General features: G+C 37.2%; 2 protein-coding genes across 4 annotated transcripts; both read left to right on the forward strand.

Moving 5' to 3' along the window:
• Positions 1-1,881: 1,881 nt before the first annotated feature.
• LOC110449634 (proline synthase co-transcribed bacterial homolog protein-like) lies at positions 1,882-21,465 on the forward strand. Of its 3 annotated transcripts, none has more exons than XM_021496617.1 (8): positions 1,882-1,937; positions 12,263-12,370; positions 12,859-12,894; positions 13,868-13,940; positions 14,468-14,602; positions 15,771-15,913; positions 16,556-16,654; positions 19,511-21,465. In XM_021496617.1, the coding sequence occupies exons 3-8, from the start codon at positions 12,868-12,870 to the stop codon at positions 19,724-19,726; spliced, it is 693 nt and encodes a 230-aa protein (XP_021352292.1). In that variant the 5' UTR covers positions 1,882-1,937; positions 12,263-12,370; positions 12,859-12,867; the 3' UTR covers positions 19,727-21,465. The 3 variants fall into 3 exon arrangements, with proteins under 3 accessions (XP_021352292.1, XP_021352290.1, XP_021352291.1); XM_021496615.1 differs by lacking the exon at positions 1,882-1,937 and adding an exon at positions 9,293-9,447; XM_021496616.1 differs by lacking the exon at positions 1,882-1,937 and adding an exon at positions 11,772-11,986.
• On the forward strand, positions 2,137-7,353 carry LOC110449633 (zinc finger protein 227-like). The gene is made up of 2 exons (XM_021496614.1): positions 2,137-2,174; positions 4,204-7,353. Exon 2 carries the CDS (start codon positions 4,435-4,437, stop codon positions 5,917-5,919), a length of 1,485 nt encoding a protein of 494 aa, XP_021352289.1. The 5' UTR covers positions 2,137-2,174; positions 4,204-4,434; the 3' UTR covers positions 5,920-7,353.
• Positions 21,466-23,569: the final 2,104 nt, after the last annotated feature.

The following is a 23,569-nucleotide window of genomic DNA, read 5'->3' on the forward strand; positions in this document are numbered from 1 at the left end:
TTAATTGTCTCTGACAAAAGAACGAACGCGTGTCAGAGACCCATCCCACGTCCACCCGTACAACATAAAGCCTAACATGGACAATATTTACATTACCGAGAGTCATCCACCCGTGGTATGGTATCGGGACGATCTGTATCGGGTTGTACGCCCTTTCCCACAAAACAGGGTCTTGAAATGAGCCCGTTCTAGAGAAATTAACTCTCTTACTAATCAGTTACATGTAATACCCGTGTCCATAAGATGAATAGATCCATTTCACATATAGACCCTGTACGTAGAATTGTATGTTGCTGTCAAGTAGGAATCGGAGCGCCAGGACCTCGGAGCGCCTGAACGCCAGGACTCCGTAGCGCATTGGCCGCCAGAAAGAGCGCATGGAGCGCAAAGCGCACCAAAAAGAGCGCATAGAGCGCAACGCGCGTCAAAAAGAGCGCATGGAGCGAAATGCGCGCCAGAAAGAGCGCATGGAGCCTCGAGAGGAGCGCATGAAATGCCGGGAGCTCAGACATCGATTTTAAATAGCGATGATGAGGTGTGTTACTTTATACGTTCCTTTAAATTACAGACAATCAACCAGCAATATAATTAACCGATAATCAATTATCATAACAACACTTTTATAAAGGGCCTTTTAATTTACAAACAATCCTACATGTTCATGAATCATCTATTTTACATATTAACATTCAAAAGATGGTTAATTAAACACTTAGGAAATCTTGATTCATTCCTCAATCCAAGATGGCGGCTTACATAGATAACGAGAGAGAAAAAGTGTGAAATGATTTGTTTTTAACTCGTTGATGTAACTTATAATTAAAGTATTTATGGGTTTGTCACAGTCCATTAATTATTCATGGTCTATTGAATTTTGTCACGTGGAGAAGTACTAATGGACCGTGACAACCCATTCAATTTACAAACAATCAACCATGTTCATAAATCATGTATTTTACATATTAACATTCAAAAGATGATCAATTAAACACTTAGAAAATCTTGATTCATTGTTGTTATGCATTAATTAATCTACAATTAGCCCTCCGAAAAATACCCCCTCAATCCAAGATTGCGGCTTACATAGATAAAGAGAGAGAAAAGGGTCCTAGACTACTTACAGTCATTTTTCCCACGAACAATATCAGAATGGAACTGCCTCCCTCCAGACACTGCCTTCAAATCCGCCATAGCTAAATTACCACAAATCCCTATTTATTCATTTATTTTAATTATATATCTATTTACTTATTTATTTTTCCCTCCTTATGCAATGATCTCCAAATAACATAATCTTCAACTTGTTGAAGGCGGTTATTATAATGTAATTACTAGAAGTAGAAGTAGAACTTCTCCAATTCCAAATTACGAGAGTATATGTTATATGTGTTACCTCCCTTGTTTCGCGATGTTACAGATGACAGCATTGTTAAACACTTTACAATAAGATTATTTGATCATAACCATTTATTTTGATAATCATATTACTGCAAATGTATTTTTACATGTTTTAACAATCTTATTTATTTTCATCGTTGTATTTGTAATCTATGTTTGTATGTGTTATAATATGAAGAGATACTTGGAAATTAAACAACACGATAAAATAACCCAAGGAAAATGGGGAATGAAGAATACGACATTAGATATAATTAAATTAATGAATGACATAACATGTCCATTTGAGAAAAGCAATATCTAAAGAGATAGCGGATCATGTTTTAATTCACGAATACAATCATCTATAAATATGTAGCAAAAGAGAAATGAGGAAATGAAGACGTAACACAAAATTCCCTTTACAATACATACTTGCGGCCTATCGATCCGTAAAAGTCCGTACTATTTTTCCGCCTTTCACACCTACTCATAGTATATTGCAAACACACTTCCGGTCAGAAACGTAACCCGAAACATAACGTTACTTGACATTTCAGGTATGTACGTTTACACCTTTGAATTGGGGTTTAACTAGCCGCTTTCGTGTACTGCGTTCAAAATGGTTGGACCGGGTTCGAACGCGGGAACCTCCTAACTCTACTAGAGACGGACGCTCTACCATTTGAGCTACATGGGCTACATTCGCGTATCCGGTTGAAACGGTTGAACCGGTTGAACCTGTAAAGAAAACAACAGGTACAGATTTGGACCGAGGCTGACCTCAGGAAAATTTGGTACGTGTAGATTGAGGGGTCCAGACAAACCTGACCGAAACTAAAATGCTGACCATTGCCAATTTGCGTTATTTCTTTCTTAAACAATATCAAGTCACTTGTAATTTTTAAGATCCGTTATGTAATTTAGTGGACGCATGAGAGAAGGGCATTATATTCTTGATACATTGTTTTTTATTCTCCGAAACTGTGGATTTTTAGCTCTGCTTATAGAACGGTCCAAGTGTGTTCGTTAATCGTGGAAAATTTCTGCACCACACGTACTGTTTCAACCGGGATACGCGAATGTAGCCCTGGTCGCCAACGATTAACCCATTCACAGTTCCGCTACATATTATTCAATTATAGCCACTGGCTGAGGTCGATACCTGGATTTATCGACCCGAGAAAAGATATACTGACCGAGGACGCAGTCAGAGGTTAATATTTCTTTTCCCGGGTCGATAAATCCAGGTATTGACCGAAGTTAAAGGCTACAGTTGTTTTATTATTTTTCAAAACAGTAATGAAGGCGATCTGGAAAAAAAACACAACAAAAAAGCTTCGATGTCATGTTACCCTCCTTTTCAAAGTCTTCGCCCCCCGAAGTCAAAACTATTTAAAAGACCGGTTCGGATTAGCCTGAGTTTCCTCTGGCCCTGACACCAGACATAGACATTTTGATAGATAGATATACCAGACATCTACAGGTCCAGTACACTCTGCTGATTGAGCTACATATGTATATATAGCTGTAAAGACCTATAATAGCTCTATTGACCTATCTGAAACAGGTCTTTTGAGCTATTCAAGTGATTTTCTTTTATAAGGAAAACGAAACAAAGTCGCTTTTGAAAGAAGATTGTATCATTAGTTTGATAACACATTAAATATAAGTATTCTTTTTAAAAAATGATGATGTAAAAAAATCGGAAATTTTACATTTATGAAAAATGAAAATAAACATCTAACTGTATGCTTTTTGTAGTCAACATTACCATAAACCTTATTGTTTTATGCGACTTCGCTTTAATTAACTAAAAATTGAATTCTGAGAAAATGTAGCTCAATACAGCTATAAGTTATAGGTGAAGATAGCTATTTAGGACTTTATAGCTATATAGCTCAATCGGCAGAGTGCACTGGACCTGGTCTATGTGTCAAAATGTTTAAGTCTGGTGTTAGGGCTACTCCTTTAACAGAAGAGGCTGTTGATCGGCCTTTTTTCTATCGGATATGATTTTGCCGACTGCTACCGCGCCTGTCAAAAGTATCTCACCGTGTAAAACTCTAACACTATTGGAGCAGTGTCGGGGCCAGAGGAAACTTGGTCTAGTGTTTGGATATCCCTTTGCTAAGCATTTACCCATGCAGTGCTTAAAACAAGGGTTTGGCAACCTCGCCAATTTTGTAACAGGAGAAAGAGAAATGCAATGGCCAGGCTAGGATCCAAACCCTGGACCCTCCAAACCCTAGACAGAAGCTTTACCAATTAAGCTACCTGGTCGCAGACGATTGACCCAGTCCTGTTTTGCTACACCGGAAACAATTTTTGGATTATCTTGATGTTTGTTTATGTGGACAAACTGATCAGGCCCTTTCGCATACCTGGTTACCCCAATGATAGATGATAGGGCTCACTTTTAACCTCAAGAGTCTCCACCCTTTCAACATAAGTACATGTATACCACAATTGAAGATGACAATTTAACAGAGTACTAATCTAATCCAAAATCAGTAATACTCCCTTAAAGCAGGCCCCACTACACTTGTGCTCTAGTGGGGCATGCTGTTTGTTTAATATTACCAACATTTATATGTCACTCTAGTGACCTATTATGATTGCCTTTTGTCCATAGTAAACAATCATATTTTTGACTTCTCATCAGAAATCATGTGTCAGATTTAGATCTATCTCTACCCATACAGTTGCTTAACTTGTATAGATTTTTGGTAAATTCATACCAATGTTTTTGTACACAAGGATATGAGGTAGATTTTTTTTGGCCTATTGTCTTATTCTTTCATTTGTATACTCTTTGTTTTTCAGATGTTTTGGGTGAAGAAATTAAAATCATCTCCCTGGAAAAGTAATAGCAATCAACATCATGGCATTATCACACCGATATTAAAGTAATAAAGGAAAAAAACTGAACAGGAACATTATGGAGCAACTGTCTAAGTGATATTGAATGTGTTCAAATATTCTAAGACAAGTCAAAGACAGGTTAAAGACATGAAAGAATAAACATCAGGACGCAAAGGCAAAAGAAATGCAAACATGCACAAGTGTGATATTTGTGGTAAGGAATTTAGGACTACGCATCCCTTAACAAGACACATTCGGACACATACAGGAGAGAAGCCCTATAATTGTGACGTTTGTGGTAAGACTTTTAGTGAGTCGGGTAACCTTAGGAAACACTATACAACACATACAGGAGAGAAGCCTTACAAGTGTGATTTGTGTGGTAAAGAGTTCGGTACTACTCAAACCTTAATGCGACACTTAGGAACGCATACAGGAGAGAAGCCATATAAGTGTGATACTTGTGGTAAGGGATTTAATGATTCCGGTAATCTCAGGAAACACTGTATAATACATACGGGAGAGAAGCCTTACAAGTGTGATTTGTGTGGTAAGGATTTTCGGACTACTCAAAACTTAAAACGTCACTGTGGAACACATTCAGGAGAGAAGTCATTCAAGTGTGACGTCTGTGGAAAAGGATTTGGTGACTCAGGTAACCTAAAGAAACATTACGTAATCCATACAGGGGAGAAGCCGTACAAGTGTGATGTGTGTGGTAAGGGTTTCAACCAAGGATCTCACCTACATGCCCATCAGAGGACACATACTGGAGAAAAACCATACAAATGTGATATCTGTGGGAAGAGCTTTAACCAAGCTACTAATTTACAGACTCATCATAGGACACACACAGGAGAGAAGCCTTACAAATGTGATGTCTGTGACAAGAGGTTTAATCAATCTCATGACTTGCAGGTGCATCGCATGATACATACGGGGGAGACACCATACAAGTGTGAGGAATGTGGTAGGGGTTTTAGGGAGTCAAGTAACCTAAAGAGACACTTTAGAACCCATACAGGAGAGAAACCTTACAAATGTGATGTGTGTGGTAAGGGGTTTAATCAGGCACACGATGTACAGACACACTACAGGGTACATACGGGAGAGAAGCCATACAAATGTGATGTCTGTGGTAAGAGATTCAGTGCATCAGGTAATCTTAAGATGCACTATGTAATACATACAGGAGAGAAACCTTTTAAGTGTGATGTGTGTGGTCATGCGTTTAACCAGGCACATCACCTCAAGTCACACCAGATGACACACACAGGAGAAAAGCCTTACCAGTGTGATATCTGTGGGAAATGGTTTACTGGGTCAGGAGGCTTAAAGGTACATCTCCTCACTCATACAGGAGAGAAACCTTACACCTGTGAGGTTTGTGGTAAGGGTTTTAAACAATCTCATGACCTACAAATACACCATCGTATTCACACTGGAGAGAGACCATATAAATGTGACATCTGTGGTAAAGGATTCAACAAGTCACATAACCTAAAAAGACACCACAGGTTACATACAAAAGAGAGGCCTAAAGCCTGTGTCACCTTTAGTGAGGCGAGTCATCCAGAAACACCTCGCCCAGAAAATATGTTTCTGACTAAATCGATCAATATAGCCCAAGAAATTCAACAAAATGCAGGGCTAGAAATTAATTGTAAGAACTACTAGTCAGTTGAGCTTATGTATGTCAAAATTCCACTTACTCAATATCACAGCAACTTTTGACTAGTCATTTCCAATTGTGCTAGCAGTTTTCAGAACCACTAGTCCAGCCAGAAATTTCACTGGTCTCAGACTAGCAGTCTACCTTTAACATCTACCGTAAGCCCTGAAGTGTATACCAGTGAGTAATCTGTAGTGACTGTATCTGTATTTGACCCTTTTTAGGGAGTTATTGCCCTTTGTTGAAAAATGCTTCCCCGCACAACTTCTCCAATACTTCTGGGCCAATTTCAATGGAAGTTTTCACATATGATAACTACCACCTGATTTTGTGCATCCATGTATTATTTTTTCAATCTGTCCCTTTTTTTGGAGAAATGGCCCTTTGTTGAAAAATACTTGTCGTGACAACTCCTACAAGACTATGCAGCCAATTTCAACGAAAGCATTTAGATATGATAACTACCCTCTGATGTCGTGCATCCAGGGTTTTTTTCCCAGCCCTTTTTTATGGAGTTATGGCATCTCCTAATCTACAGGACCATTTCCAAAGAAAGTTTACAGATATGGTAACTGCCCCGTGACGTTGTGCATCCAAGTAGTCCTTTTTCATTCCAACCCTTTTGAAAGGAGTTATGGCCCTTTGTTGAATAAACCTTTGTCTGCCTTATAAACTACTCTGACGATTTCAATGAAAGTTTACAGATATGGTAATTACCCAGTGATGTTGTGCATCGGGCTAGTATTTTTTTCATTTTCAACACTTTTTAAGGAGTTGTGGCCCTTTGTTAAAAATATTGGACATCTTTTCCTTAACTTATAGGACAATTTCAGTAAAACTGGTGCATCTGTGCAATTTTATTACATCTCATTGTTACCGCCTGACCTTCACTTCAAGTCTTGAAGTAACTATAATTTGCTCTGGAAACCAATATTTGTAGTGTTTTAGGTAGAGGTCAATTGTCAAATAGAGGTTACTATGACTTCACTTTAGTATGTGACACACCTACTTCATATTCCCAGGTACATTGTACCTATCTACAAAATTTGAAGCCCATTCATGAAAGAAATTCACTAGAAACCTGTTTAAGACTCATTTTAGTACTTGAGGTCAAGGTCAAAGGTCAAATCCAGGTAACTGTGACCTTGTATTAGGCTATAAGACACACTGCCTACCCATGATGTACCTTTATAAAAAAAACTTAGGACATAACCAATGTAAATCATATATTTTACCAGGAATTGTAAATGTACAGAAATAACTCGTTGTCATAAAAACTCTTTAACACTTACAGCTCTGCAGTGGAAATCATTGTGATAATTACTGGTACAGTAGTTCACTGTATCTTAACTTGAAGGGATATTTAATTGTTATATGATGTTAACCTGTTAACATATCATTTGTATTTATTATACTTTTGTGCTCATTAATAAACTTGAAATTGCACTTGAAGTATTTTGTTTTGTTACTGTTGAACTGATGGTAACAGATCTAGATAGAGTAGCGGGACTGGACTAGTTGATTACTGTGACCAGGTATCTCAACTGGTTTCTTCTCAGTACTGCTTCTTGTCCAATAAGCATATTTTACCATTCATCTTATCAAAATATTGCACACTCTAGATCTCTATAAAATGAATATCAAGATGTCACTTTAAAGGGGCATCACGGTGAAGTAACTTTATTTTTTGTCTTTTTTTTCAAATACTACATAAACATATCAAGTGAGACTCCTTATGGAAAATAACGATCGGATTTGCCTGAAAGAGATTCATAAAATTGTATTAAATCATTGGTATTTCTACCTGTCTGACAAACGTTTTGTTCAGGGATTTCCCTCTACTAGCGCATGCGTATAGCACACCATTTCTTTGTAAACAAAATGACTGGCCGTGTGAAGTAAGCGAAAGAAAAGTGTTGTACCGTGTCAGCTACGAAACAAAAAGTTGCCAAATGGTCAAAAGATAGCGCAAGGAGTACGTTACGGAATCATAATTACAGGTGGGAAGTATTCAAACAGAGACGTATATAACACATACTTTACAGGCTTTATACGTCTCTGATTCAAGGGAGAAAATAACTGCCGTAGCAGTTAGTACGGTGCATGTATTCTTCCGGATAGCCGGTTAAGCTGAAATGGAATGTTATGAATAAATATCTAAAACTATTAAGCTCGCTAGTATCTTTGTCTGAGTTTGAACACAGATGAACTTAGTTTAAAATGGCAATGGGCATTTATCGGAGAGAGTTTACTTTGTGTTTGGGGGATTATACAGTGGTTTATGCGAAAAGAAGGGATAAGTGACTGGTTAGTTTGATTTTGCCATGAGGCCCTTCAAGGGGTAACTGGTGAAGGCCCACGGCGTATTTTCGGGGTCATCAAGATACGTGCGCTATTAGATTTACATAATTTATAATATTACCGGGTTCAGTAAAATAGTATGATTTGATTATATTGCTGAATTAAACGATTTTTGGTTTTACATACAAGATTTAAATTAGTACTAATATGAATACCCGGCCTCCTCCGGCATTATATAAAAAAAAACCAGAAAGGTTTGTCCCATGGTTGAGGTAAGGTGTTTAGCCCCTTACCATCTGTACCGGTAACATTCTGGTAATAAATTCAATATATATAAATATCTACTTTATGTTTATGCCTATTATCATTGTTGACATTTAATTGTAAATGTATGACGGGAGAAGACTGTGATAAATTGTATAACTTGTGCCCCATCCCTTGTTCATTTTTATTGGCAACAAATATGTTTAAAGCTAAATAAATTTAAATTCTGAATATTGGCAAGCGTGCAATTAACTTCTGCTGATGAATAATTACTGTTCAATAAGTTTGAATACGGACTCAAAAATCATATTACTTGGTTTCATAACGCGGTAAGAAGTTGCAGTTGCCTAACGGCCCCTCTTTGGGGGCCCCTCTGGAAACCGTTTCCTGCCGAGTCAGGTGACGTTATTGGCGCTATTTTTAGCAGGGCTTTCCCGAACAATTCAAGTGGTCGAACTGGACATTTTGAAACACAAGTAATATAGCTCGTAATAATAGCTCTACAGAGCTAATGTTCATTGTTTAACATGTACGACTCTAAATAAATCTCGTATCTTGTAAGTATCACAATGAAACATCTACCAAACAGCAATATTACTCAGCATGGTATAGTTATTTAAGAAATAGGGATGGACCTAGAGATTTGATGTTGTTTTTGGAAGGAAATACTTTACAGAGCTAGCATTCACAATTGCAGGCCGGTCAGGCTATATTCTTTAGAAATTTTCATTCTTCCGGCAGATATGTCCGGTATTTACACTTTCCTATATTAGCGAAGCGTCAAAACGACTATGAATGAAAAGCGTCGCAATGACGGCCTTGGCAATGACTCTATGACCGCTTTGGAAAACGGGAACATGTCAAAAATCTGTCATTTTACTAAAATGGCATCACAAAAACAACACATTTCAACCGCATTGAAGTCAGTTATATGTAATATAGAGACGGCCATATCGAAAAGACCCAAGGTAATAGCGCAACACCGATCAGAACTCTAAGTTTACGTAACGAGCATCTGACTGCGTTGGGAAGGGGGTATTTATAAGTTTCCATCTCTACTGAAGAGCTGAAGTTGTTTCGATTTTCCCCTGTCAACTGATCCATATAACGTAACTCTGTGTACAACAACCAACTCGCCATTTTATGTAGGTCTTTGCATCATAAGATACTCCATAAATAGTCGTAAGAATAGCTCTTCTGAGCTAATGTTGCATTGGCCATTGTTACAAACACGACTCTAAATAAAAATTCTTGTATCTTGTATCCAGATTAGCACAATATTGTATGGGAATAAACAGGTCGGGGAAAACCACTAACTTGCCTTGCGTATAATATGCAAACTCGCCCATTATACGCCAATTGGGGTATGGATTTGTTACTAAAAATAGCCAAATTCACTTTAAGCTGAACTTTTTCAAATTGCTTGTCCAAGTCAGGGGCGGATCCAGGATTTCCTAAAAGGGGGGGCCGAGAAATTTTTCTCAAAAGTAAATGTTGTGCTGCCAATGGCAGCACCCCGAGTGAGTAGCGCGAGGAGGGGGATGGTACAGGAGGGGGTCTTCCCCCACCCGTAAGGGGGGTTTGGGGATCTCCCCCAAAAAAATTGTGTTTTCCAGAACGTCTCAGAAGCGATTTCCTGTGTTCTGAGGATTGTTTTTACGTTTAATTATCAAGAAGAAAAAAACATATTTTAAGTATGGCCAAAAGGCATTTTTTGTGTACTGGAAAGAAAATTAAAGTTTCGGTTTAAATTCTCTATCAACAGCGTGTTTTAGAGGTCAGCTGGTAATATTATATGGGCAACCTGGTGATGACAAATGTATGAATCCACAGGGGGCTTGTGCATTATTACCTAATTTGGCGTCCCGCCCGCAAGGGGGATACGAGAGGTCCATCGTCAAAAAATAAATGTAGGGACACACAATATCTAGTCTTCAGACATTGTACCTACAGTACAGTACTTCATGTAATAGTTTGTCGTACAAAAGAACAAATAACACCATAACATCGTTGCTGTTTAATTAATTAGTTACTCATGGCATCACTAAGTTGCTAAAAAAATGGATAAGTTCAAATCAGTGCTACACCCAAGACCACTAGCTATATAGTCTCGCGTTTTATAATTGTTGACTAATTTACTAGTGTAGACAATGATATATCTGAAATGTCCACAACTCATGTAAGGGCGTGCATATTACCAACAGTGGTACATTTGCTAAGCTATCTGTTTAAAATGGTACAACTTAGGAGGCACATATGCGTCACCTTTAAATTTCATTTAAAATTATCATACTTGTAAGTACAGCATATCATCTCATTCTGGTACGTACAACTTATATGAATAGATATGTTTAGTCGATTATACATAATATTGTCATCCGAAAAAAACTTTATCGTTCTTGTATAATGATATGATTAATATCGCCTGGGCGGTTAGGAAGGTTACAATAAAAAGTATTAATTTTCAGATCATCTATAACGAGCGGTCAATAATATAATTATGCAACTTATGCTAGTATATTTCTGCCGAGCGTTGCAAGTTGCAACTTGAGGTTTTGCAGAGGTGGTAAAATAAAAAACACTTTAGGGTCAAGATACAAAGTAGACGAGCGTAGCGATGCCAAAAAATATTGTTTTAATTAAGAAAATATAGTAAAAATATCAGATAACGGAAACCCACAATATTTGCTAGGATGTCGTATGGGATGTGTGGGGCATAGCCCCAGATTTTTTTTATAAAAAGCTCCGTGCATTATTTGATGCATTTTAAAATGTTAATATGTTCACATTCCAGCCTTCGGAAAAGGTCAGTCTGGCGCCAAAAGGGGGGGCCGGGGCCGGGTGTGCCCCCCCCTAAATCCGCGCCTGCAAGTCGCATTTATTTAGTCATGAAACATCATACAAATGCAAAAATAAAATTTATTTGCGTGTGGGAAAGTACCTAAAACAGATGCAATATATCCGGTAGAGTTACATCAAGTTTCTAAGTAGCCAACGCTTTCAGTAAACACCTTTTAGCAAAATATTATTTACCTTGTCGTAAATTACTGGTATTCCCTCTGAAAACCAAGATGGCGTACAGGCAGCTACACTCCTCCCTTCTTTTTCTAAGTCTTCGCCCCCGAAGACACAACTGTTTACAACCCAGGTTCGGGTATCCATTGTCAAGCATACACCAAATGCTTGAAACAAGGGTTGGTCATGGGCACCACTGTAACACGAGAGCCTAAGAAAGATGTACGACCTAACCAGGGTTCTAACCCAGGACTCGCCGAACTCTATACGGATGCTCTACCAAATGAGCTATGTGGTCGCTGACTATCGGCCCAGTTCAGCTCTGCTTCAGTATGATGGTTGGTGCCAAGATCCATCTGGGATCTCTTGTATCGTTATATCATGATCTTCATCTACAGGTGGCAATTTGCTACTAGTAATTTGATATACTTATAGAAATTGCAGTAACACATTTCAGATCAAACTGGAACACAAATGACAACAACAAATATGGTAAGACCATAATGGCTGGTTTTCCACTATTTCAACTTTCTTTGTCGCTATTTTCAAAGTATCCTATCCTTTCTGGTTTTTATCTGTATGTATGTGTAATTTGTGTTGTTGCATGAACTTTATTATTGATGTACAAGATAAACCCCAGACATAACATTTTAAGGGCCTATTTTTAATTGAAAATGGACAATGGTAATTTATCTGTCTTATGTTTGAAACAAGTATGTGTTATTCATTCTCTTATGAACCTTTTTAACACGCTAATTTCTGTTACAGACTTTGCCACCTGTCAAACCCAGACTTGTGGCCGTTACCAAGACAAAACCAGCTGAAGCTATTATCAGTGCATATGAATGTGGTCAACGATACTTTGGAGAAAATTATGTAAGTTAATAAGCTTCATTTACAAGGGCTTTCATTTGACCCATGGCCTTTGAAAAGTAAAATAACTTTTTCCTTGTGAAACATGGATAGTGGCAACACATGTCAAACAGACATGTCCTTTAAAACCCAGGAGTCAAAGCTGATATTGGCACGTCAAAAACATACTCTCAAGGGTCTACTGAAGGCCCTGGATTATTGTAAAGTGATATTGGCGAGTCAAAAACATACTTTCAAGGGTCTACTTGAAGGCCCTGGATTATATTATTGTAAAGTGATATTGGCGCGTCAAAAACATATTCTAAAGGGTCTACTGGAGGCCCTGGATTATATTATTGTAAAGTGATATTGGCGCGTCAAAAACATACTCTAAAGGGTCTACTGGAGGCCCTGGATTACTGTCAAGTTTTGAGGAGATCGATGCACACTTTTGATGACTTCTATATGATACATCTGGTTCACTGTTAACTGTTTCCCAATGTCTATTACAGGTACATGAAATGGTAGAAAAAGTACAAAACCCTGAAGTAAGTGTAAACCACAATATAAATGTATTAATTTATTCTTAAATATAATCAATAATTATTGGAGAAATATTTAAGGAAACATTTCAGAAAAAATAAATCATTGATAAACAGGATTAACTTCTACATGTAATTTAGGTTAATAAGTTCATTGTAAGTCCAAAATATATTTTGTTATGCCTTTACATTTTATTTTCTGTACTCTTCTATAGTGAAAAAAGTTCGAAATTCCAGATGTTTGCCTCAGAAAATTGTTGACCAGTCAACATCGAAATGTTGACTGGCTTTGAGTGAAATGTTGACTGCTTACGTCACAGCTCATTACTATTCAGTACTTTCCGGCTTCCGGCCGTCTGCAATGTTTATGTATCTCGGCTGAATTATGTACAATCATGGACAGATTTTCGGAATACACTGCTGCAGAAATTGATGAAATTCTTAATAACAGAGACAGTACAAACACCAAGGATGTGATCAGAGTTGCAGAGAAATTAATAACAGAGTATATGGAAGCAAAGCACAACACATTACCACAGGGTTTTTTCATGATAAATCCAAATTGGAAACGTCAGAAAGTTTTGAAAAAGTTATAACAAAACATTTGTAGACTGAGTTTTCGGTCAACATGTGCTATGTTAAACCAGAGGACCAAACTGTTGCCTGAGGCTGAAACCCAGTCCACAAATGTATTACATTTCCACACTTGACTCTGAAGCACGTATCATGTAGATAGGCCAAACTTTTATCGTGCCAAATGTTTTTACAAAAGATATATAGAGACAGTGTTTCAGAGATAAGGGCAAGGTTACTGTACAAACAATGTACAATTTTAGCTGTGGAAAGCAGAAACTGATTTTTGTTTTATCCAATAGATAACAGTTACCGTATTATTTCAAATTCACTAATGATTGGAAAATTCCTTAAAAAGTGACAAACAAATCCATGGTACTGTGATTGTTTTATTTCCTTCCTTCAGATATTGCAACTCTCTGAAATAAAATGGCATTTCATTGGTCATCTACAACGGAATAAGGTTGGGAAGCTACTTAGTAAGTACTTAGACTATTTCTTTTTACAACAAAATTAAAGTAACAGTAGAATTCTGTACTTGTTTTAACTCTTGTGTAAGTACAAAGAGTTCACTTTTTCATCAATAAGAGGAAAATTTGGAACCTATACACCTGGTCTCCTTTGTACAAAGAAGGGGCAGGTTTTAACAGCCAATACTGCCAGGTACCCGGGTAGATTATGTAAACTTCCATAGGGATGCCAACACTTTGAAGCAGAAATATCATAAAATATAAGAGTTTTTTCAACTTTTCATTTTAGTGCAGAAATAAATTACAGCTTTTCTGAAATAGTGTGCAGTGAGAGGGGCAGGATACACTTTTTTGTTTCCATGGTGAATATGAAGAACTTGGTATGAAACAAGTACACAAGGTGGAAAAACAACTAGATATAAAAGAAAAATATTTTTTTAAAGCATATTTAATGGGCTATAAGACACCAAATTGATTACTGGTCATGTACATGTACATTTATAGCAATGTTGAGTTTCCTTTTATTTTTCCATCAGCTGTTCCCAACTTACATGTGGTAGAGACTGTGGATTCTACAAAACTTGCAGGATCTCTTGATAATGGATGGAAAAGGCTAAACAAACCACACCCTCTGAAAATAATGATACAAGTCAACACTAGTCAGGAGGAAAGTGAGTACTGAAATAACTTCGTACAAACATTTGTCAAAATGAAGGTGAGCAGAAAGAAAACAGTTATTATGAATATGGGTACAGAATCACAAAACGAAATTTTATGTTCAACACTGTTAGCAAAGAGAATGTCTCGATGTACGTTAACACAAGCCGTGTGGGAAACATTGGTCATGAGGGAAACAGTAGCATTGAGGGAAACAGTGCCCATGAGGGAAACACTTTTCATGAGGGCGAGTCAAACAGTAGCTATAATGGAAACACTTGTTATAAGGGAATCACTGCTGAGGGTAATACTAGGCATGAAGGAAACGCAAAGCATAAGGGAAACATATTTCATGAGGGAAATGCTATTCATTGGGGCAACAATAATGAGGGAAATGTTAGTCAGTGTTGCAACATTAATGAGGGTAATGCAAGTCAGTAAGGCAACATTAATGAGGGTAATGCTAGTCATTGGGGCATCATTAATGTGGCAAATGCTAGTCAGTGGGGCATCATTAATGAGGCAAATGCTAGTCAGTGGGGCATCATTAATGAGGGAAATGCTAGTCAGTGGGGCAACATTAATGAGGGTAATGCTAGTCTAGTCCGAATTATTCTGACGTTTTATTGACTTTTTTCATATCGGTCTGTCGTCGATTAACGTCAGAACTCGGCCCTCTATAAAATGCGGAAAATATGCAAATTGCGCCCGGAGCGCTTTTCCAACTGATATTTTTGAAACAAATCGTCACTTTCAAACACATGTCGCACAAATAGACAGGTCCACACTGGTCACTAAGAAACTAAGGCTTACATATTTCATCATATAGAGTAAACAGACGAAACATAATCCAGGTCAGCACTAGTACTAATCATCTTTAAAATGAGAATGAATATATAGGTCTCTATATAGTTGGATAGAATAGAAACAATGTGATGAATTGTTTCATTTCACTGAAAGTTTGATTAAATTTTCAAATAAATTAGGCAACTACTGGTTCCTTAGTAAGAGAAAGAAAATAGCAGCACCTTACAGAAGCTCCTCTGTTTATTTACCTATTTACCTGTAGATTTATATGTACCTGTTAATTTACCTGTAGATTTTGATGACCTTAGAAATAAGGTGTCTGTTCCTGTAAAGCATATTTTTCACTTCATCTTAAGTTCAATTTTTCCTCTTCAGATAAAGGTGGGTGTGATCCAGACAAAATTGTGGAAATCTACAAATTTGTGAAAGAGACATGTATAAACTTGGAAGTGACGGGACTGATGACCATTGGCTCATTTAACCATGATTTATCTCAAGGACCAAACCCAGACTTCCAGGTAACACGCCCTCACACTTCACAAGATAGAATTTCAGATAATTACGTCACTGTTTAAGATCTAATAAGGTTGGAATGTAGTCGGTGCATTATAAGAAATATAAGTTCAACTGATCTGAGATAATATTTAGTCACAATAGTCCAAAGTACTTGACTATCTCCTATAACAAGAATTATAGGGAGAAGATATCACCACCCACGTCCAATATTATTTTAAAGAGATGGTTATTTTGGACTATAGTCACAGAAACTGGACTTTAAATGACCAGGCCCTACTTGCATAGAACTTTTTAATTCTCATTTTCCAATTCTCAGAAAAGAACCCAAACCACTTAATGACATCATCCTCATACATGGGAAGGTTTTTGTGAGACTAATTTATATATGGAAAAAATATAAGTGCAGGAAAACTGTTACTGATTTTAATTTGCATTTTGGAAATATCTCAATCAGTAAGCTCATTCACTTGAAAAAAATGTCAAAACTATTTCTTAATGAAACAATCCTCTGACATTTTACATTTCATCAATATTGCGGAATAATTCATGAAATAATGATAAAAAAAATTAATATTAAATACAGCTACATACACCTAGTATTATATATATCTTTTGTTCATATAATGATTGTGGTTTATTTCCAGTCTTTGTATCAATGTCGAGAAGCTTTGTGTAGAGAGATTGGTATAAATGTCGACCAACTGGAGCTCAGTATGGGGATGTCAGCTGACTATGAACATGCTGTAAGTCATTAACATCAGTTTAACATCACACATAAAACATGAATCTCTTCTCATATACATGTAGATCCGAATGTGAGCTTTAAAAAAAAACATGCAGACATTTGTTTCGAACATTTTTGTATGATAATGTACCTGAACATACAAGAAACTGCTCTAATGATATACTGCACACAGGGAAACTGCTCTGATGATATACTGCACACAGGGAAACTGCTCTAATGACATACTGCACACAGGGAAACTGCTCCTATGATATACTGCACAGAGGGAAACTGCTCTAATGATATGCTGCACACAGGGAAACTGCTCTAATGATATACAGCACACAGGGAAACTGCTCTAATGATATACTGCATACAGGGAACCTGCTCTTATGATATACTGCACAGAGGGAAACTGCTCTAATGATATACTGCACACATGGAAACTGCTCTTATGATATACTGCACAGAGGGAAACTGCTCTAATGATATATTGCACACAGGGATACTGCTCTAATGATATATTGCACACAGGGAAACTGCTATAATGATATATTGCACACAGGGAAACTGCTCTAACGATATACTGCACACAGGGAAACTGCTCTAATGATCCACTGCCCACAGGGAAACTGCTCTTATGATATACTGCACAGAGGGAAACTGCTCTAATGATATATTGCACACAGTGAAACTGCTCTAATGATATACTGCACACAGGGCAACTGCTCTAATGATATACTGCACACAGGGAAACTTCTCTTATGATATACTGCACAGAGGGAAACTGCTCTAATGATATATTGCACACAGTGAAACTGCTCTAATGATATATTGCACCCAGGGAAACTGCTCTAATGATATACTGCACACAGGAAAACTGCTCTTATGATATACTGCACAGAGGGAAGCTGCTCTAATGATATACTGCACACAGGGAAACTGATCTAATGATATACTGCACACAGGGAAACTGCTCCAATGATATACTGCACACAGGGAAACTGCTCTTACGATATACTGCACAGAGGGAAACTGCTCTAATGATATACTGCACACAGGAAAACTGCTCTTATGATATACTGCACAGAGGGAAGCTGCTCTAATGATATACTGCACACAGGGAAACTTCTCTTATGATATACTGCACAGAGGGAAACTGCTCTAATGATATATTGCACACAGTGAAACTGCTCTAATGATATACTGCACACCGGGAAACTGCTCTTATGATATACTGCACAGAGGGAAACTGCTCTAATGATATGCTGCACACAGGGAAACTGCTCTTATGATATACTGCACACAGGGAAACTGCTCTAATGACATACTGCACACAGGGAAACTGCTCCTATGATATACTGCACAGAGGGAAACTGCTCTAATGATATGCTGCACACAGGGAAACTGCTCTTATGATATACTGCACAGAGGGAAACTGCTCTAATGATATGCTGCACACAGGGAAACTGCTCTAATGATATACAGCACACAGGGAAACTGCTCTAATGATATACTGCACTCAGGGAAACTGCTCTTATGATATACTGCACAGAGGGAAGCTGCTCTAATGATATACTGCACACAGGGAAACTGCTCAAATGATATACTGCACACAGGGAAACTGCTCTAACGATATACTGCACACAGGGAAACTGCTCTAATGACATACTGCACACAGGGAAACTGCTCCTATGATATACTGCACAGAGGGAAACTGCTCTAATGATATGCTGCACACAGGGAAACTGCTCTAATGATATACAGCACACAGGGAAACTGCTCTAATGATATACTGCTCACAGGGAAACTGCTCTTATGATATACTGCACACAGGGAAACTGCTCTAATGACATACTGCACACAGGGAAACTGCTCCTATGATATACTGCACAGAGGGAAACTGCTCTAATGATATGCTGCACACAGGGAAACTGCTCTTATGATATACTGCACACAGGGCAACTGCTCTAATGATATACTGCACACAGGGAAACTTCTCTAATGATATACTGCACACAGGGAAACTGCTCAAATGATATACTGCACACAGGGAAACTGCTCTAACGATATACTGCACACAGGGAAACTGCTCTAATGATTTACTGCACACAGGGAAACTGCTCTTATGATATACTGCACACAGGGAAACGTTTGCCCAGTCAAATATTTGCCCTTCACTTGTTAATTCCTTATTTGCTCCAGTGTTTATTGTGTCCTTCACATGTAATTACTATATAGAGTAAACTGTGTTGTAATACTTGCTGTCAGTCATGATATTTGTCATTATTGCTGAGGGTGAAAAAGGCAAAAATTAAACTACAGTGAAAAAATTCCCGGTGAAAAACATCAAAACAACCTTCTTGGTAATGTAAAAACAACCTTGCATTTGTAAATTATCCTGTACATGTATATGGATATGTATGTAAAATGGTATGAAAAACATATTTTCAACAGTTCTCTTTGAATATCTACATACTAATTGTGAAACTTCTTTTCATCTATTTTGCAACAAACTTATTTTTATCCATGTTTTGATGATTCGACAAGAGACTTGCACTGCAATTATTTTTCCAATGTCAAAGGTTTTTTTTTAATTTGAAGTCAATAACACCAGTGTTATGTAAGTGAAATCAACACCGGGATAGATAATAAAATATGAATCTTATATGGTGATCTACCAATGTATGATGTAATTCAAGGCTACATAATTACAGGTGGAAATTAGGACTTTTATCTATAATCTGTATGTTCTGACTTCAAAAGGTCCTGAAATTAGTTTTAGAATACCAGTGTGAACCTTCAAATGAATGAAATGAATGCTTTAAGATACAGAACATGAGCAGAACCCATTATTATGAACCAATCTTTGTAGATTGAATCGGGCAGTACGAACATTCGTGTTGGCAGTACAATATTTGGATCAAGAGAGGTGAAAAAGAAGGTCGATGAACCGACAAAAACAGAAATAAAGACAGACCCCTCTGAGCCTGGACCCATCGCCAATATGTCTAGTAATGACTGTGAAGAGTATGGAGCCGTCACCAGTATGTCTAATGATCTGGCTGGTCTAGCTATAGGGCAGAGCTGATGGACAATACCAATAGTGCGTGCAACTTGACTGAGGGATAGAAGGACACAGTTGATCCTGTACAGGTTTTCACATTTAAAATCCAAGGAGATTTAACAGTCATTCTTGATTGCAATGGAGTTATATTTTGATAAAAAATACAGTACAAGTTTTGAGAGTTTTTAAAGATCCTACCTGGTTTTCAGTTTCAGTGTGTTCAAATGCCAATACATTGTAAGTCAAAATCATTCATTTTTAAATGATTAACAATTGCAACAAATGTGTTGCCTTCATACATATGACAAGTGAAAACTACGACCACAGTGGCACATTGTGTCCGATCACCTACACTGCTGTAAAAAGACAATCGAATATAAATTATTTAAACCTGAGATTTGTGTTTTACTGAGTCAGTTTAACAGTTAAACTACATTACAAATACTCTGATGACACCATGTAACTGTATTTGGAGAACAGCTAGTACACTCACACTGACACAAAATGAATGTCAGCCATGTCAATCAGTCTTTCCTACTATAGCACATTAGTCTTATGTGTAATCAGTCAGAGGTAAATATGATATTAAGTGAAGTGTGACATAAACTCATTCACCCCTGAAATTTCATAATGAACTGTTCCAACCTTTGTATTAGAAGAGTGTAAATGTGTCTTCAGGGGTGAATAAGGTAACAATGACGGAACATGTGTATCGCGTGAAATGTGGCATTAAGCACTGATTGTGCAATTATTCAAATTTTAAGAGTTCAGCGTTTAAATGGTATTTTAGTACACTAAAGATATCTCTAGGTCTATTGTTGTACACCAGATCATTACGTGGAAATACACTTACTGTCCTAGAGACAGTGCTACTGTATGAAAAGATACCATTATCTTTGTAGGTTTAAATCCGAGCATGTATTACATGTGATTTATCGGGTAACTGAAAAGAAATGGTGTTGAGAACATGATACTAGTTGACTTGTGATATTGAGTAGTGTGATTTGAAGTGAGATGTGCTGTAGGTGTGTCAGTTTGGTGAAGACAAGTGTCCTCTCCTTTCAATATTAATCAGTTCAAGGTTTTATGTATGGCCAAATCCTAGTCCTGGTGCTTCCTGTTCTGAAGACCTTCAGAAGGTCAATACTACCAATAAATGCCCATCAAAACTACAATGTTCAAGATGTTGTGCCATCACTGTGTCATTGGTAGAGGGTCTTTCATTTTATACTTTTTTCTTATTTTGTTAAAGACCTTTCTGATTGCTGGAGATCATTTATTCAAACATTGGACTGCTTTTAAAAAAATATGGGCAACTATAAGCATTATGAATGTCAATCACAGTACAAGATCACTTCATGTCAATTATGCTGTAAACTAATGAGTAACATTCATATTTCTATGAATGCCATCTAAAAACAGTTTAATAGCTTAAATTTACCTGATATGATAAAGTTACGAAACATAGATTTAGGGACAGGGAAATTTAAATCTAATATTAACATGCACTTATTTGTAATTAGAGCCTCGATTTACCAGCAAGCCAGGCTTAGTGGTTTTAGACTTAACTGTTAGAGTGTCATAATAATGGATTAAGTCTGTTAAAGTGTATGTCATAATAATGGATTAAGTCTGTTAGAGTGTTTGGCATAATAATGGATTAAGTCTGTTAGAGTGTAAAACACAAACAAACCATGTTAAGGTAAAAACTAATAAAACATAGTAAAGGGTAGTCTGTAATCTCCCAGACTGAGTCCATGTATGTTTATCAGGAATTGTTTTGTTTTTGTTATGTAATTATCCACATTTTCGTTTCTTTATTAGGGCCCCGTATCGGAGATACGGGTGCCCTATAGTAATCACCTTGTCTGTCTGTCTGTCTGTCTGTCTGTCCACAAATTTAGTTCCTGGCTGACAACTTTAGTATTTCTTGAACAATGTACATGAAACTTGGCCAAGATGTTCAGTTCACAAAAATACACATTGAGGTAAAAAGTCGAGGTTATAGGTCAAGGGCATTATAATCAAATGTCAAGGTCAAATTTGGCATCTTTTCACTGATGAACATTTTGTTATGACATGATGAAGCAAATTTGATCAGAATTAAACAAGGAGTCAACTGACCAAAGGTCAAGGTCATTGGGTCAAAGGTCAAGGTTAAATTTTGTATCTTTTCACTGGTGAACACTTCGCTATGACACTTTAAAGCAATGTTGCTCAGAATTATCAAGGAGTCAATTGAGCAAAGGTCAAGGTCACTGGGTCAAAGGTGAAGGTTAAATTTTGTACTTTTTCCCTGATGAACATTTTGTTATGACATGAAGCAATGTTGTTCAGAACTTAACACAGAGTCAACTGACCCTAGGGCCAGGTTATGCGGTCCGAAGGGGCAAGGTCAAGTTTTGTATTTTTCACTGAAGAACATTTTGTTATGATATTAAGAAGCAAAGTTGGTCGGAATTAAAGAATAAGTGAACTGACCAAAGATCAGGGTCATTGGTTTGATGGTAAAGGTCATTTGGGTCCAAAAGTCAAAGACAAAGTGGATCTCTGACTTTGACCCTGGCTCTTGATGGAGGAGGTATATAAGGTGAAATAAAACAAATTAAATCAAAGCTAACAAACGATTATTGCACCGGTATTTACATTTCTGTTAGCCAAGCAAATATGGAGGTGAAAGGAAACAAGACTCGCATCATAGTACATGTAAAATGTACATTTTGCTTCCTTGCGATTCTTTTGGAAGTTCAAATGTCAAACGCCAAGCTCAGCTATATGGGCAGATTGCTTCTTGATGATTATGGGGGATATATATTGCCACAAGACGGGGCCCTTACTGACCTGTCAGCGTTCTAGTTTAACAAGATATATTGACAGAATCCATCTATATAATGATAGTGTAGTCAGATTATATAGCCAGGCAAAATTTACCTCCAAGCATTGATCTCTAAGTGGAATTCAACATTAATTTTCAGGTATGCCCATTTGTTCATTGCTAGGGTTGATCCTGTAGAGTATACATGCCCTTCACCTCACGGCTGTTTCACCTGTAACTTAATTGATTAATTTCTTTGAATGATAGATCTACCTGTATTCTCCATACATAAATATTTGACTCATCTTTTATTAGCATGGTAATTTTAGGTCAACACTATAGGTCATTGTGGTCGGACTACATATATGCATTGTTTGTTAATAGTTTTGAAACTTTGATTCAAATCAAACTGGCATCCAACATCATGCTAGTATATTGAATTATAAGGCATTATACATATAACTAATACATTGTTATGAGGTCTTAGAGTGTGTGTTATGTTATCCTTTTGCTGAATGAGAAAAACATGTACTTGTTTTATTGTAATAAGGCACAGGGGTCAGACACATGATATTTATCTGTAAAACCTGGTAATTGATAATGATATAAATAGGCATATAAAAGGTGCCCTCAAATGTCCTACATTGTAACAAATAGTGTCAATGTCCTATATTGTAACAAAAAGTGTCTGTGTCCTACATTGTAACAAATAGTGTCAATGTCCTACATTGTAACAAATAGTGTCAATGTCCTACATTGTAACAAATAGTGTCAATGTCCTACATTGTAACAAAAAGTGTCAATGTATTCCAGGCAAGTGTGTATCCATGGTTTACCTGAAATGATCTGATGGGAATCCTAGTTGAATGTTAAGGTGAAATCCTTTCTCTCATAACAATACTTCTAACAAGAGACTACTAGGAACATTGTTTGAAATCTGTACTTTGAAGGTTGGGTTAGTTAGTTAAGTCCTAAAGCTGCACCATACTTAACATTCTGAATTACTATAACAAGGAGGCGGAGATCCAACATCGGCTTGTTGTAAAAGCTGC

The sequence above is a fragment of the Mizuhopecten yessoensis genome, unplaced genomic scaffold (genome assembly GCF_002113885.1).
Source record: "Mizuhopecten yessoensis strain PY_sf001 unplaced genomic scaffold, ASM211388v2 scaffold4723, whole genome shotgun sequence".
Taxonomy (NCBI): domain Eukaryota; kingdom Metazoa; phylum Mollusca; class Bivalvia; order Pectinida; family Pectinidae; genus Mizuhopecten; species Mizuhopecten yessoensis.

Excerpts from the sequence above, each read along its gene's own strand:
- LOC110449633 (XM_021496614.1), top strand. The coding sequence starts at position 4,435 with ATGCACAAGTGTGATATTTGTGGTAAGGAATTTAGGACTACGCATCCC.
- LOC110449634 (XM_021496615.1), top strand. The coding sequence starts at position 9,313 with ATGACCGCTTTGGAAAACGGGAACATGTCAAAAATCTGTCATTTTACT. Across the intron at positions 13,941-14,467 it reads TAAGGTTGGGAAGCTACTTA|CTGTTCCCAACTTACATGTG; the intron begins GTAAGTACTTAG and ends TTTTTCCATCAG. Across the intron at positions 14,603-15,770 it reads CAACACTAGTCAGGAGGAAA|ATAAAGGTGGGTGTGATCCA; the intron begins GTGAGTACTGAA and ends TTTCCTCTTCAG.